This window comes from Palaemon carinicauda, chromosome 39 (assembly GCF_036898095.1).
Source record: "Palaemon carinicauda isolate YSFRI2023 chromosome 39, ASM3689809v2, whole genome shotgun sequence".
In the NCBI taxonomy this organism is placed as follows: Eukaryota; Metazoa; Arthropoda; class Malacostraca; order Decapoda; family Palaemonidae; genus Palaemon; species Palaemon carinicauda.
Window position 1 is genome coordinate 66,347,380 of NC_090763.1, and position 17,400 is coordinate 66,364,779.

The 17,400-nt window shown below is 37.7% G+C and overlaps 1 protein-coding gene across 1 annotated transcript; it reads left to right on the top strand.

Annotated features, from left to right (window-relative positions):
- The first annotated feature begins 1,978 nt into the window (after positions 1-1,978).
- Positions 1,979-16,607, top strand: LOC137631432 (uncharacterized). The gene is made up of 4 exons (XM_068363197.1): positions 1,979-2,194; positions 12,922-13,013; positions 15,250-15,707; positions 16,033-16,607. Exons 1-4 carry the CDS (start codon positions 1,979-1,981, stop codon positions 16,605-16,607), a joined length of 1,341 nt encoding a protein of 446 aa, XP_068219298.1.
- Positions 16,608-17,400: the final 793 nt, after the last annotated feature.

The following is a 17,400-nucleotide window of genomic DNA, read 5'->3' on the forward strand; positions in this document are numbered from 1 at the left end:
ACCGCGATAACCAACCCCATTGTGTTAGCAACCCTATTGGGTTAACCAACCCCGTTACGTTAACCATTCCCACCGTGTTAACCAACCCCATTGCGTTAAGCAACCCTATTGGGTTAACCAACCCCGTTACGATAACCATTCCACACCGCGTTGACCAACCCCACTGCTTTAAGCAACCCCATTGGGTTAACCAACCCCGTTACGTTAACCATTCCCACCGCGATAACCAACCCCATTGTGTTAGCAACCCTATTGGGTTAACCAACCCCGTTACGTTAACCATTCCCACCGCGTTAACCAACCCCATTGCGTTAAGCAACCCTATTGGGTTAACCAACCCCGTTACGTTAACCATTCCACACCGCGTTGACCAACCCCACTGCTTTAAGCAACCCCATAGGGTTAACCAACCCCGTTACGTTAACCATTCCCACCGCGTTGACCAACCCCACTGCATTAAGCAACCCCATTGGGTTAACCAACCCCGTTACATTAACCATTCCCACCGCGTTGACCAACCCCACTGCTTTAAGCAACCCCATTGGGTTAACCAACCCCGTTACGTTAACCATTCCCACCGCGTTAACCAACCCCACTGCGTTAAGCAACCCCATTGGGTTAACCAACCCGTTACGTTAACCATTCCCACTGCGTTAACCAACCCCACTGTGTTAAGCAACTTATAATCAATTCTTTTTAGCGAGGCAGATTTGCACCGACTCGTAGGGTTGCCCTTTTAGTTCGGAAAAATTGCCTAACAGCTGATTGGTCGGAAGTATTTTCGTCCGACCAATCGGCTATTAGGAAACTTTTCAGAGTTAAAAGGGTACACCCCAGCGAGTCGCTGCAATTCTGCCTCACTAAAAAGAATTGACTATAGTATATCTTTTGTTATGCAGGAACCGTTTATACACGTCACTTAAAAATGACCTGACCTTGACCCTAAAGAAGGAACGGACTAGAACAGTGGGGAAACATATAGATAAGAATTCTGGAGCAGAGGGTAACGCTTCATAAAAGTTCTTATTAAATTACATTGGTGCTCAGTTAACTGTTGTGGGTCGCAACTTTTGAGTGTTGGAGGACTCAGGGTGAGAATTTTGCAGTGTTTTAATTGTTGCATATTTGTGTTTTAATCGATATTATCTTGATTCGTAATATATCGAAAATATCCAGATTATTCTTTTACAATTAGATAACCTGCTGTAATTAAAGTTTATATATATGAAATATTTGTTTTAATGTTGTTACTGTTTTTTAAATATTTTATATATTTTAATTGTTCATTACTTCTTATATCGTTAGTTATTTCCTTATTTCACTGGGCTATTTTTTCCCTGTTGGAGCCCTTGGGCTTATAGCATCTTGCTTTTCCAAATAAGGTGTAGCTTACCTAATAATAACACACGCAGATATACGTAAATAGAGAAGGCCTACTTCCTTTACAGCTTCTTTTAAAATGCCAGGGGGGCAAAGTATTTAGCGAATATGACTTCACATACGCAGACTGACAGACATACACACACACACACACACAACCCCTTGACGTCGATAATAGCTGATCCTTCGTAACCTATACCGCAGCGTCGACGACTCATTATGTGTTGTGATTTCCTAAGGGAGTTTTCTATCCAATTATCCGTATGTTGTTATCCTGCGTCTCTTGTTTAGCTTTATTTTTAGGAATGCCTCTCTCTCTCTCTCTCTCTCTCTCTCTCTCTCTCTCTCTCTCTCTCTCTCTCTCTCTCTCTCTCTTAGAAGGGTTGGAAGCGCGAAGGAAAGACAGTATCTGGAATTCGATGGGTATCTTTGTATCTTCTTCTTTTTCTTCTTCTTGCATCTTAAGGTAGAAATCCTCTTTCCCTCTCTCGTGTGATCAGCGCTCATCTCTTTCAGAAGCTCAGCTGGGTCTCCCTTTCCCTGTCCTACCCCTAACCCCTTCCCTCCCTGCCTCCCTCCTTCCTCCTCCTCAGAAATAATGGCTCACTTTGGCAGTGTGTCTTTGTGTGTGGTTGTTGTTTCTCCTGAACTAGAGGAGGAGGAGGAGGAGGAGGAGGAGGAGGAGGAGGAGGAGGTAGTGGTGGTTGTGGTATGGTGGCATCGTTATAATGAGCCCCGTCTCCGGCATAAACCTTCCGCGCACAGCGTCTTATCGACAAACAAATTTCCCAGCCATCCAAATCCTGCAGTGTGGGTAAAAAGGTCACATTTACATGCAGCCGGGAAACCCATCTGTACGTAATGTATTGGTCCCGACTTCCCAACTTGAACAATAACCGTAATGATCCTATTTGGAGAGAGGCGAGCATCGAGCAGACCTGACATAATGGTATCGGATGCGCCACAAAGGGGGATCCCGAATCCGTTTGTAAAGGATTTGGATCAAGTGGAGGTTTGAAGTTTTTTTTCTCCCCTTTCGAGAAGAAAACGGATTGACAGAATAAGCGATGCGATGCGCCTTTCGTCATTTATTGCATCCGAATCACTCCTGCAGGAGTAGTAGGAGTAGGAGTAGGAACTCCTTCGGGAGTTTCGTCGAAATATCTCCTCCGCGTTGATGGTGAGGAATTACCCGGCGAGCTTTTCTTGTAATATCTTCCAAGCCTCAGATCCTGCCTCACACAGAACAAGCTTCTCATTCTTTTTTTTTTCTTTTTTTTTTTTATTTAATGCCTCTCCTGTCTTTCTTTGAAGTCGTCTATTTACGAAAAACGTAGATTGGCTTGCACTTCATCGCAAATTACTCATCGGATAATACGGTATACAGTATATGCCTTGAAAATTTAGAAAATAGGTGTTAGCTTGATTGTATATTATCATTTTGTATTTCATGGTGATGATGATAGTATTAATGATAAGAATAATTACAATAATGCAATCAACTGAACTAGGTGTTTGAACTCTCTCTCTCTCTCTCTCTCTCTCTCTCTCTCTCTCTCTCTCTCTCTCTCTCTCAATCTCTCTCTCTCTCTCTCTCTCTCTCTCTCTCTCTCTCTCTCTCTCTCTCTCTCTCTCAACAAGCCAGACAGTTATCCCAAGCATCCTTTATGGCAGACAGTTAACCTAAACATCCTTTAAGCCAGGCAGTTAAGCAAACCATCCTTTATACCAGGCTGTCAAGCTAAGCATACTTTAAGCCAGGCAGTTAAGACAAGCATCCTGTATGCCAGGCAGTTAAGCTAAGCTTACTTTAAGCCAGGCAGTTAAGACAAGCATCCTGTATGCCAGGCAGTTAAGCTAAGCTTACTTTAAGCCAGGCAGTTAAGACAAGCATCCTGTATGCCAGGCAGTTAAGCTAAGCTTACTTTAAGCCAGGCAGTTAAGACAAGCATCCTGTATGCCAGGCAGTTAAGCCAAGCATCCTTCAAACCAGGAAGTTAAGGCAAGGATCCTGTATGCCAGGCAGTTAAGCTAAGCATACTTTAAGCCAGGCAGTTAAGACAAGCATCCTGTCTGTATGCCAAGCAGTTAAGCCAAATATCCTTCAAACCAGGCAGTTAAGATAAAAATCTTGTATGGCAGGCAGTTAAGCCAAACATCCTTCATACCAGGCAGTTAAGCCAAGCATCCTGTATGCCAGGGACCTGTTCCATGCATCCTGTATGACATGCAGTTAAGCCAAGCATCCTGTATGTCAGGCAGTTAAGCCAAGCATACTTTAACCCAGGCAGTTGAGCCAAGCATTCTCTATGCCAATCAGTTAGACCAAGCATCTTTCAAGTCAAGCAGCTAAGCATCCAAAGTTCTTCTCGCTCTTGTGCTTCATAAAAAGGAGACGCAACCAGCCTCTCCAAACATTCCTTGCTCAAAAAGACAAGGCTTCTCTTTCTGGAAGTGTCCCAGGCCACCTTATAAAGACGAGACTGCATACAGAAAGAAGTTAAGTTTTTTTCCCTTTGCACAGTCGGTGTTCCAGGGTATTCCAACAGAACCACCAGAAAGTCGGTATCTGGAAGAATAGATCAAGCATCTTTTAAGCCGGGCAGTTAGGCCAAACATCTTTAGGACCCGATAGTTAGGTCAAGTATCCTTCAAGCCAGTTCACAACCCTTTGCCTCCGCATGTCAGTCATCATCCACTGTACTTTTTTCTCACATAACGTGAAAAATTATTTTTCCTTTCAAAATTGAGCTAAAATTCATAAAACATAGGAACGAACATAGATCAATCTTTTCTCATATTTTACTTTTGCTTAGATGTTTTGGATTTGTATTTACATTTTGTATTTCTTATATTTCTTTTTAATTATATATTTCTATCCAAACTTTAATTTTTAGGTGACAGAAGATTTCTTATCAACTGCCATCCACTTGATGTCATCAGGCTTGCATTTAAAGACACTGACAACTTATTTGTTGTGCAGTTCCAAGGAAACGGCCATCCTAACCTCTATCATTGATGTCAATCTCCCCTTGCTTTCATGATATCTTTTGTTGTAAGATCAAAGATTATATTAGTTTCTTTTATGATATAATTAATGTCTGAAGATTTCTGTAATAGCTTCCCAGTTCGTATATGCAGATCTTCCTAAATGCTGCAACCATTTGATTGTCCAAGGTACTAGTATTTCGAGAACCATCCAAGTATTTGGGTCCTGATTGGCTGTTCGAATCATAATAACTGCTAACTGCTCTCCATTTTCCACAAGTATAGAAGAAGTTATGCCAGGTAGCCTTGTATTCAGGTGCAATTCAATAACGTTAGCTTGAATCTTTCTCAAAGCCCTACGTCAATTTGTCTTGTGATACTGCCTGAAATATACCAATAATGTTTTGGGTCTATCCTCCTTACGACACCAGTATCCAGCCATCCATCGTCATCTATTTTAAAATAAGGCATTTCAGGGAGGTTTAAATAGCGATGTTTAGACTATTCAACTTGATCTCTTCTTCACCTGTTGCCTCAGGGTCTTTTAAAACTCCTCTATGATCCTACCAAACTTTTCAATTTTATTGCTTTTTCCACAAGTACGTGGTCCAGTAGCTTCTGTCAAGACACAATTTTCAACTTGTCTCATACTGTTTCGATGAGTGTTGAATTACATCCTTTGCGATTGGGCCATCACCACAGACAAAGGTATTGCATTTGCTAAGTCCTAAATTTCATTTGTATAGTTGAGGTGTAAGTCTTTCTAGCTTATTTCAGATAAATTTTGATATTTTCTCGATGCTTCCCTCATGCACATTCATCCATGGTGGCTCTTCTCCCTCTATTGCCATTGATGCATAGATCTTATCCCAAAAGGCTGCATTGTGAGACATTAAAGCTGGCCTCGCCTCTTGTAACGTCTGTTAAATTGAGCTCCTCTTTGCTTTTATTGTCTGGAAAGTAGCATTTCCCTGCGGCTGCAATGGCCCAGTACACGTCCTCGAGCAGACGTGATATACGGACAATTGTTACCAAACATACTTTCCTAAATTCCCTAGGCTGGATCTTCATTTATTTTTATTGGCATTACATCCACATTAAGTTATCATGGCTATACATGACACCTTTTGTCGGACCATTAACGCCTGATGTTTCAGCTACACAGCAGCAAATAGTGTTCTTCTAGGAGAAGGACACTCCAAAATCAAACCATTATTCTCTAGTCTTGGGTAGTGCCATAGCTTTTGTACCATTGTCTTCCTCTATCTTGGGTTAGAGTTCTTTTGCTTGAAGGTACACTCGGGCACGCTGTTCTGTATTGTTTCACTTGTTGTTTTGTTAAGGTTTTTATAGGAGATATTTATTCTAATGTTGTTACTCTTAAACATTTTATTTTTCCTTGTTTCCTTTCCTCACCATTCTATTTTCCCTGTTGGAGCCCCTGGGCTTATAGCATCCTGTTTTTCCAACTAGGGCTGTAGCTTAGCAAGTAATAATGATAATAATAATTTGCCGCAGCTGATCCTCAAGCTGTCCTCGGCCTGTGTTCGTCCTACCTGCACGAGACCTTGTCAACTGAGTACTCCTTCACCCACCGGTGTCCCTGTAAACTGAATATTTTTTTTTTCTTTTTTCAACCTTATACTGGAGACTTCTTTTTGAGATTTCACGACCACTATTTGAGCCATTGTATTGTATGTATGTACATATATATATACATATATATATATATATATATATATATATATATATATATATATATATATATATATATATATATATATATATATTATATATATATATATATATATATATATATATATATATATATATATATATATATATATATATATATATATTATATATATATATATATATATATATATATATATATAGTCGTTATCCTCTTTATGATCTAAGGATTTCTAAAATTTGAAACATTATCATTTTTGCGTTTTATTTCTTCAATTTCTATACGTTAGTTTCAAAATAATCAATCGCCATTTTAGTTGAACCTCATATTTAAAAGAAATTGTAAGCTTTTCCATATTCAGCAGTAGTTGAATCAGTAAAATTTCAAAAGTTGAAACTCGCAGCAAATGTTTTTATGTTGAACAGACTGACATAAGTCTTTTTTCTAGTTTATTTAAGACATATCTGTTTTGATGTTCTTACTAGTTTTAGAATAACTTATTGTTAATTTTTTCTCATCGTTTATTTATTTCCTTATTTCCTTTCCTCACTGGGCTATTTTTCCTTGTTGAAACCCTTGGGCTTATAGCATCTTGTTTCTCCAACTAGGGCTGTAGCTTGGCTAATAATAATAATAATAATAATAATAATAATAAAGGCGTAACTGTCGAAAAAAAGTACAAAAGAATAGCCATCTGTTCCTTGAACACGGCCTAATGGAAACGTCACGGACTCGCGTTCCGTAGGCTGGGAGTTCGAGCCCCGCTCAAACCATTTTGTTTTCATTAGTGTTTGTTATCTTACTATTCTTGGAAGCTAGTGATGGTGATTTTTGAAGGAGCCTATTAGACAACCAGCAGATCATCAGCAGTCATTGTCTGCCCGTTCTTGGTCCTAGCTTAGGTGAGATTGTCTGACACTAGTAGATAGGTGAAGTCAGCTGACATACTGGTTTTGTCTTCACACACACACACACACACACACACACACACATATATATATATATATATATATATATATATATATATATATATATATATATGTGTGTGTGTGTGTGTGTGTGTGTGTATGTGTATTTTTTTGTTGTCTTCCAGAATTGTTTTTGAGTTATTCATATATTTTTACAGATATTAGAAATTTTCATAAATGAGTTTACGCCATATGTTGTTTCAACAAGCTATCAATGCAAAATCGTTGTTTTTCAATATAAACTGTAAAACTTCTCCCCAAACGATGTTAACAGGAAATTCATATGATAAACAAATTAATTATAAACTTTGAGTAAATAGAAAATTTATATGATAAACACATTGATTATAAATATTGAGTAAACAGAAAATTCATATGATAACCAAATTAATTATAAACTTTGAGTAAGCAGAAAGTTCATATGATAAACACATTGATTATAAATATTGAGTAAACAGAAAATTCATATGATAAACAAATTCATTATAGATATTGAACAATGGTGAAAAAGTCATTGTGAGTATGTCGACCGTACGAGAGAGAGAGAGAGAGGAGAGAGAGAGAGAGAGAGAGAGAGAGAGAGAGAGAGAGAGAGAGAGAGAGAGAGAGAGAGTTACAAAGATTTTGGATGTCTCAAAGACGTTTCAATCCATGCGTGGAGACTTAGTTGAAACGTTTAGAAAGTTAATATGACCTTGTCTAACTTATTCCTGAATTTTTTCCACCTTGTTACTGTTCTCTACATCCGCTGGAAGTCTGTTCTACGTATTTGCTATCTTGTATGTAAAGAAGTTACAACATGGAGTAGTGTTGTATCTTTTCGATTCCAGTTTTGTATCCGTTCCCTCTGGAGTGATTTGTGCAAAGCGTGAAGAGGTTGTTGTAATCTACATTTGCTATTCCTTTAAGAATTTTGAATGTCTCTATCAGCTGACCCCTTAGTCGTCGAGTTTGTAGATCAAATAATTTCAAACGTTCCATCCTTCTTCTATATCCAAATTGTCTTAGTGTTGGAACTAGTTTGGTGGCCCTAGCTTATACTGCTTCCAGTCTATCTACATCTTCTGATACTTGGAGCCCAAAATTGGACTCCGTATTCTAGATGTGTTCTTAATAGTAATGTTTACAGCTGATGTATGATGTCTGTGTGTGACAGAGAGAGAGAGAGAGAGAGAGAGAGAGAGAGAGAGAGAGAGAGAGAGAGAATGAATATGCTAAGCATAACCTGAAAGTAAGAACAAGCAGTGTAATTATGGAAATCACCCACGAGTAAACAACTGTTTATCATGCCGTGCGCTTGGACAAATTAAGAGTAGGAAATCTGTGTCAGCGGACTACACGCAACCTGCTCATTTGCGTATTCGTACATGCAAATGCCTTCACAAGCGCTTGTTATAAATCCTTTCGCTGTTCTAAACACGCCCATGGTTGCTAGTAGGCCTTTGTTAGTCACCACTCAGCGGCTGCTATAATTAGTAGGCCTTTGGGAGATTGATTTAAGGCAAGTTGACACTACGGCCTCGGTATATACTTAAACCGTGCTTGACACAATGCAATTATTATTATTACAAGATAAACTACAACCGGAGTTGGAAAAGCAAGATGGTATAAGCCCAAGGGCTCCAACATGGAAAACTAGTCCGGTGAGGAAGCGAAACAAGGAAATAAATAAACTACAAGAGAAATAATGGACAATTAAAGTAAAACATTTTAACAGTAACAACATTAAATTAGATCTTTCATATATTAACTAATATATGTATATACTTAAACCGTGTTTTACACAATACAATTATTATTATTACTTGCTAAGCTACAACGCTAGTTGGGAAAGCAAGATGCTATAAGCCCCAGGGCTCCAACTTGGAAAAATAGTCCGGTGAGGAAGGGAAACAAGGTAATAATTAAACTACAAGAGAAATAATGAACAATTAAAGTAAAACATTTTAACAGTAACAACATTAAATTAGATCTTTCATATATTAACTATAATATGTATATACTTAAACCGTGTTTTACACAATACAATTATTATTATTACTTGCTAAGCTACAACCCTAGTTGGAAAAGCAAGATGCTATAAGCCCAAGGGCTCCAACATGGAAAAATAGTCCGGTGAGGAAGGGAAACTAAATAAACAAACTACAAGAGAAATAATGGACAATTAGAATAAAACATTTTAATAGTAACAACGCTAAATCAGATCTTTTATATATTAACTATAAAAAAATCAAAGATTTCCACCGAATTGTCATTTTCCCGATACCTACTAGTTTTTCTAACTAGCTTTTTAATTTTAGCTACTTGGAGTTATTCAGTAAAATCTGCTATTTTTGGGAACAATTGAAAAGCAATACTAACTCATATTTCGTATGAAAAATCTACTATATTTATATTTTAGTGGTAATTAATATTTCGAAATTGATTTTTATGCAAAATATATTATCATTATGCAGTATTTTGAAGCATTTGTATTCTGTTTGGGTCGTAAAGAAATTGACGTCTCCATAATCTGTTTATCCTTTGCTAGTTTCAAATCACTAAGCATGGCGTCAATGACCTTAGATGTCAGGATGCCAGAGAACTGATAATCAATCAATTACTAAACATTTCAATCATGGTGATCATCTGTTACTAAGGAGACGATTTTTCTTCAGTGTCTCAATATCCATTTCTAAATAATCAATTCATCCGTTTAAAAGAAAAAAAAAAAAAAAAAAAAGCGGTGGTAAGTAACGAGTGAGCAGGGAAATGACTGCATTTGTCGGGTTGTGGTGGCCGATGTGGTAACGTCCCTGACTGGTGAACGCCAGACTGGGGTTCGAGTCCCGCTCAAACTCGTTAGTTTCTTTAGTCGCTACAACCTCACCATCCTTGTGAGCTAAGGATGGGGTGTGGGTTAGGGAGAGCCTATAGGTCTATCTGCCGAGTCATCAGCAGCCATTGCCTGGCCCTCCATGATCCTAGCTTGGGTGTAGAGGAGGCTTGGGCGCTAATCATATTCATAAATGGTCAGTCTCTAGGGCATTGTCGTGCTCGAAAGGGCAATGTCACTGTCACTGTCCCTTGCCTCTGCCATTCATAAACGGCCTATAAGCCTTTAAATCGTTACAGAAAGACTTTGAGTGACTTTGAACAGTCATTGTAACTAGAGCTCTTTTGAGATTCGAAAAAAAGGTCTAAGTGATGGTCTACCTATTCAAAAACATCTTTTATAGTCGTCCTCAAGTTTATAACAAAGTTGAGTTGTGCATTTTTCATCTGAAAAAAAAAACCCTGGTATTGTCAGAATGAAGAAATAAACAAATTCACGGATTTCATACATAAGTCTTTAAGTGCAATGTATCCGAAGAGCTCATACATAAGATTTAAGCTATCATAAGGTTTTGGTCTCCCAACATACACCAAGTAGGTAATTATGTATCCCAAAGGCTCACAGGATGCATTAAAAGTATCATAATTGCTCAATGCTATGTTTTGGCCAAGGCACCAGCCACCCGTTGAGATACTACCGCTAGAGAGTTATGGGGTCTTTTGACTGGCCAGACAGTGCTACATTGCACCCTTCTCTCTGGTTACGGTTCATTTTCCGTTTGCCTACACACACATTGAATAGTCTGGCCTATTCTTTACATATTCTCCCCTGTCCGCATACACCTGACAACACAGATTACCAAACAATTTTTCTTCACTTAAGGGGTTACTGCACTAATCGTTCAGTGGCCACTTTCCTCTTAGTAAGGGTAGAAGAGACTCTTTAGTTATGGAAAGCAGCTCCTCTAGGAGAAGGACACTCCAAAATCAAACCATTGTTCCCTAGTCTTTGGTAGTGCCATAGCATCTGTACCATGGCCTTTCACTGTCTTGGGTTAGAGTTCTCTTGCTTGGGGGTATACTCGGGCACACTATTCTATCTGATTTCTCTTCCTCTTGTTTTGTTAAAGTTTCTTTACTTATATAGTAAATATTTTTTTCAATGTTGTAACGGTTCTTAGAATATATTATTTTTTCTTGTTTCCTTTCGTCACTGGGCTATTTTCCCTGTTGGGGCCCCTGGGCTTATAGCATCCTGCTTTTCCAACTAGGATTGAAGGTTAGCAAGTAATAATAATAATAATAATAATAATATTTAAAAACAACTTACATAGGTCTAAACTAATCCCAGAATAAAAAACTATGTATCAAAACGACCCACAAAATAATTCTTTCCCTTTTATCTATCTTCTATGTATCCCAAATACAGACTACAGCTGGATACAGCCTGGCAAAGCCAGGTCTCTTATTCAAAATGGGATTGGAGGGCCTCCCACGACTTGTGTCTTTTGGCGCGCGGCGGGCGGGTAAGTGCTCCGTAATGTATGGGGTACCTATAATATTCTAAAAGGGAATGGTAATGTATAGCCTCTGTTGGTTATATCCTCTCTTGAACTGTATATCCTCTTGGGAATTATATCTTTCCCCAGAGGCTCTTGTCTTGGTGATTATCCTATTTACATATATTTATTATTAATATATTATTATTATTATTATTATTAGCTAAGCTACAACCCTAGTTGGAAAAGCAAGATACTATAAGCCCAAGGGCTCCAACAGGGAAAAATAGCCCAGTGCGGAAATAAGGAAATTAATAAACGATATAAGAAGTAATGAAAAATCAAAATAAAGCATTGTAAAAACATTAGCAAAATTAAAACAGATATTTGATATATAAACTATATTATGTAAGCCTGTTCAACATTAAAAAATTTGCTGCGAGTTTAAACCTTCGAACTTTCTTGGGAATTATATCTTTCCCCAGAGGCTCTTGTCTTGGGGATTATTTTTCAATGCTACGAATATCTTAAGGATGATATAAAATAGTGGTACCAAAATATCCTATTTAGCTACATTTATTATTATTATTATTATTGTTATTATTATTATTATTATTATTATTATTATTAGTATTACTTGCTAATCCACAACCCTAGTTGCAAAAGCAGGATGCTATAAGCCCAAGGGCTCCAACGGGGAAAAATAGCCCAGTGAGGAAAGGAAAAAAGGAAAAATAAAATATTTTAAGAACACTAACAACATTTTAATAAATATCTCCTATATAAACTATATAAACTGTAGCAAAACAAGAGGAAGAGAAATTAGATATATTAGTGTGCCTGAGTGTACCCTCAAGCAAGAGAACTCTAACCCAAGACAGTGGAAGATCATAAGCTAGTTACAATTCAAAGAGCGATAGAAACTATAATGATGAGACAGAAAAGGAGCAATACGGATAAGAGAACAAACTAAAGTAGAGGATATTCGTACATGTAAAAAAGATGAAATGGACATGGGGAGGACATATAAAGATAATGAACGATAAATGATGAACATTAAGAATAACAGAATGGCTCCCAAGAGATTGCAAACGAAGCAGGGAAAAGAAGAGAAGACGATGGATTGACGATGTAAGAAAATTTACGCGTTTAGACTGTATTAAAGATACCATAAATAGGCGCGAGTGGAAGATCATGTCTGAGGCCTTTGTCCTACAGTGCACTAGCTACGGCTGATGATGATGATAATCATGATGTACTTTATAGATTGTTATGATCATCCGTTTTTTTTTTTTTTTTCTTTCTTTTTTTTTTTTTTTTTTTTTTTTTTTTTTTTTTTTTTTTTTTTTTTTTTTTTTTTTTTTTTTTTTGAGAATTAATGGATGAGTAAACAATAACAAGAAAATTCTTCAGATTTACCCTTAAATACGTCTATTGATTATTTCATTACACGACTCGAGAAAATTTTCCCATATATTCACATCAAATTGATTTTACGAAATTTTATATTTTTATTAGTTACTATAGCAGTAAAATATTATCATGGAACAGAATGTATTCTATGTTTGTTTATATCCAGAATCCTCCACTATCATCTACGTACCAATCATCATCATCATCATCATCATCTCCTCCTACTACGCCTATTCACGCAAAGGACCTCGGACCTCGGTTAGATTTCGCCAGTCGTCTCTATCTTGAGCTTTAAATTCTATACTTCTCCACTCATCATCTCCTTCTTCACGCTTCATAGTCCTCAGCCAAGTAGGCCTGGGTCTTTCAACTCTTCTAAAGCCTTGTGGAGCCCAATTGAAAGTTCGGTAAACTAATCTCTCTTGGGGAGTGCGAAGCGCATGCTCAAACCATCTCCATCTACCCCTCACCATGATCCCATTATCATAAAGCACTCAAGTAATCTCGCTTAAAGGTCAATAGTATTACTCTCCAAGTTACTCAGGAAATCTTATTTTTTCGAATAATCCAAAAACCAGGATATTTCAATCCATACAATTTCCATGTCTTTAAAACGCCTTTGAAATCCGAAGATATCAAAATTCGATGCCTCTTCATTAATTTATTTATCAAAAGGGTTTATCAATTTAATTGGTTATTTTTTATTTTGTCAATTCCACATCTATGAATAAAGTTCATCTGTTATTTTCTTGCAATTTTTATGAGAAAGAGCCCCATGAAACATTTCTAATGGGAAAATTTCACATATCACTCAAGAATGTTATTTTTTTAAATTACAAAGACAGAATTGAATAGATATGCGAACAAAGACACACACATATTCATATGTATATGTAAATTAAGAAAGAACAAAATAGCCGAAGTCATTCTTTGCAGCATACAAACAACATTCACATTTGCTAGTAGTAATTTATAAAGCAAACGTGTATGCTACAAATAAAAAACGCTGGAACAAAAATATGGAAAGAATAAAGCAGTTTTTAGAACACGCTCGGGCTACGGCAGGAAAAGACTCACATTAAGGATAATGGGGGGTGGCGTCCCACCCAGGTTGAACCTCTGATTTACGAGTTCCGTTTTCAGACAGAAAGGGTGGGGGAGACCCTTTTCTACTCTCTCTCTCTCTCTCTCTCTCTCTCTCTCTCTCTCTCTCTCTCTCTCTCTCTCTCTCTCTCTTACTAGTATATGGGTTGTGTGAAGCTAAAGATTTTCATCATATCTCTCTCTCTCTCTCTCTCTCTCTCTCTCTCTCTCTCTCTCTCTCTCTCTCTCAGTAGTATATGGGGGTAGTGTGAAGCTAAAGATTTTCATATATTATTCTCTCTCTCTCTCTCTCTCTCTCTCCTCTCTCTCTCTCTCTCTCTCTCTCTCTCTCTCTCTCTCTCTCTCTCAGTGATACTAGAATATGGGGCTGTATGAAGCTAAACATATTCTTCAGACATCTCTCTCTCTCTCTCTCTCTCTCTCTCTCTCTCTCTCTCTCTCTCTCTCTCTCTCCTATACCAACATTGGCTTACTGTACAAAGGGACATTGTCCCTAGATAGTATAGCCCTTGGTTCATGTTTTGTAGGCCTGTGGATTTCTTCTGAGGTTCCACCTACAAGTCTAACCTGTCGTGAAATGGGTACCATGATCAGCGTCGGTCAAAAAAAGGGTGTGAGGCTAGCAATTTCACACTTAAACACTTACCGTAAAACGGGAGGGATGTAGTCTTCTCGTAACCACTCTATAAAGGGAGTAGAGGTATATATATATATATATATATATATATATATATATATATATATATATATATATATATATATATATATATATATATATGTATATATATATATATATATATATATATATATATATATGTGTGTGTGTGTGTGTGTGTGTGTGTGTGTGTGTGTGCGTATGTGTGTATTCATATAAATACTTATATATGCATATTTATTTATACATACATATTCTGTGTAGATAGATAGATAAATAGATAGTATTATTATTATTATTATTATTAACCAAACTACGACCCTATTTAGAAAATTCGGATACTATAAGCCCAAGGACTCCAGCGGGGAAAATATCCCAGTGAGGAAAGGAATTAAAGGAACAGAATAGTGTGTCTGAGTCTACCCTCACACAAGCAATGAGCAATGATTTGTTGTTTGCTTCCCTGAATTACAATCTATAATATGAGGTACAATAATGACAATTTTATCTATCTATATATATATATGTATATATATATATATATATATATATATATATATATATATATATATATATACATATAGATAGATAGATAGATAGAGCAGTAACAATATGCTCACGATCAATAATGGATGGAAATATTATAAAGGATAGACTTATAAAAAAAAAAATTTCATTAATAAAGGGATCTAAAAATAGATACTTGAAGCTTTAATGATAATATGTAAATACTAGTCCACTGCAGAACAAAGGCCTCAGACGTCCTTCCACTCACGTCAGTTATGGTCTTTCTATGCTAGCCCATGCCAGCAAAATTGCTCAGGTCATCAATCCATCGTCTTCTGTAGCCCATGCCAGCAAACTTTTTCAGTTCATCAATCCATCGTCTTCTCTAGCCCATGCCAGCAAACTTTTTCAGTTCATCAATCCATCGTCTTCTCTAGCCCATGCCAGCAAAATTTCCCAGTTCATCAATCCATCGTCTTCTCTAGCCCATGCCAGCAAACTTTTTCAGTTCATCAATCCATCGTCTTCTCTAGCCCATGCCAGCAAAATTTCCCAGTTCATCAATCCATCGTCTTCTCTAGCTAATGACAGCAAAATTTCCCAGTTCATCAATCCATCGTCTTCTCTAGCCCATGCCAGCAAACTTTTTCAGTTCATCAATCCATCGTCTTTTCTACCCCATGCCAGCAAAATATTCAGTTCATTGATCCATCGTCTTTTCTAGCCCATGCCAGCAAAATTTCCCAGTTCATCAATCCATCGTCTTCTCTAGCCCATGCCAGCAAACTTTTTCAGTTCATCAATCCATCGTCTTCTCTAGCCCATGCCAGCAAAATTTCCCAGTTCATCAATCCATCGTCTTCTCTAGCTAATGACAGCAAAATTTCCCAGTTCATCAATCCATCGTCTTCTCTAGCCCATGCCAGCAAACTTTTTCAGTTCATCAATCCATCGTCTTTTCTACCCCATGCCAGCAAAATATTCAGTTCATTGATCCATCGTCTTTTCTAGCCCATGCCAGCAAAATTTCTCAGGTCATCAATCCATCGTCTTCTCTAGCCCATGCCAGCAAACTTTTTCAGTTCATCAATCCATCGTCTTCTCTAGCCCATGCCAGCAAAATTTCTCATTTCATCAATCCATCGTCTTCTCTAGCCCATGCCAGCAAAATTTTTCAGTTCATCAATCCATCATCTCTTCTAGCCTATGCCATCAAAATTTCTCAGTTCATCAATCCATCGTCTTCTCTAGCCCATGCCAACAAAATTTCTCACTCCACCAATCCATCGTCTTCTCTAGCCCATGCCAGCAAAATTTCTCAGTTCATCAATACATCGTCTTCTCTAGCCCATGCCAGCAAAATTTCTCACTTCACCAATCCATCGTCTTCTCTAGCCCATGCCAGCAAAATTTTTCACTTCATCAGTCCATCGTCTTCTCTTCCTTCCCCTGCTTCTTTTGCAGTGTTGTTAATCTTCTTGAAGAAAATGGTAAAGAGAAAATTATCTTCTCACTTAAAGGAAGTTTGGAGAGTCTTCACTGGCCCTGCCCAAAAAAGCAGATTCCGTCGAACAAAGTTTGGTTGAAAATAGGTTAAGCAACTAACTATTCAAAGCTTAAGGAAAAGAAGTTCACCAATAATATTACCGAAGACGCTGGCTGAGACATTCTCCTCCAAACATTAAATTGAGCACGATTTTTCATAAGCATCTGCGAGGCAAAAAATCATTAACTTACAATTATGCAAAAGTCTCTCTCTCTCTCTCTCTCTCTCTCTCTCTCTCTCTCTCTCTCTCTCTCTCTCTCTCTCTCATCAGCCGTTGATAGTCCACAACTGGGCAAAGACCTCAGATATGTTCTTCCACTCTCAACTGTTTATGGTCTTTCTATGCAAGTTTATCACCATCTCCTCCTACGCCTCTTGACGCAAAGTCCCTCGGTTAGATTTCGCCAGTCGTCTCTAGCTTGAGCTTTTAATTCAATGCTTTTCCATTCATTATCGCCTACTTCACGCTTCATAGTCCTCAGCCATGTTGGCCTGGGTCTTTCAGCTCTTGTAATGCCTTGTGAACCCCAGTTAAAAGTTTGGTGAACTAATTTCTTGGGGAGTGCGAAAAGCATGCCCAAACCATGTCCATCTACCCCTCACCATGATCTCATCCACATATGGCACTCAAGTAATCTCTTATAGTTTTATTTCTAATCCTGTCCTGCCATTTAACTCCCAATATTCTTCTGAGGGCTTTGTTCTCAAATCTACAAAATCTGTTGGAGATTGTGTCATTGTCATGCCACGACTCATGTCCATACAGTAACACCGATTTCACTAAACTGATATATAACCTGATTTTTATATGTAATTTCAAGCGATTTGATTTC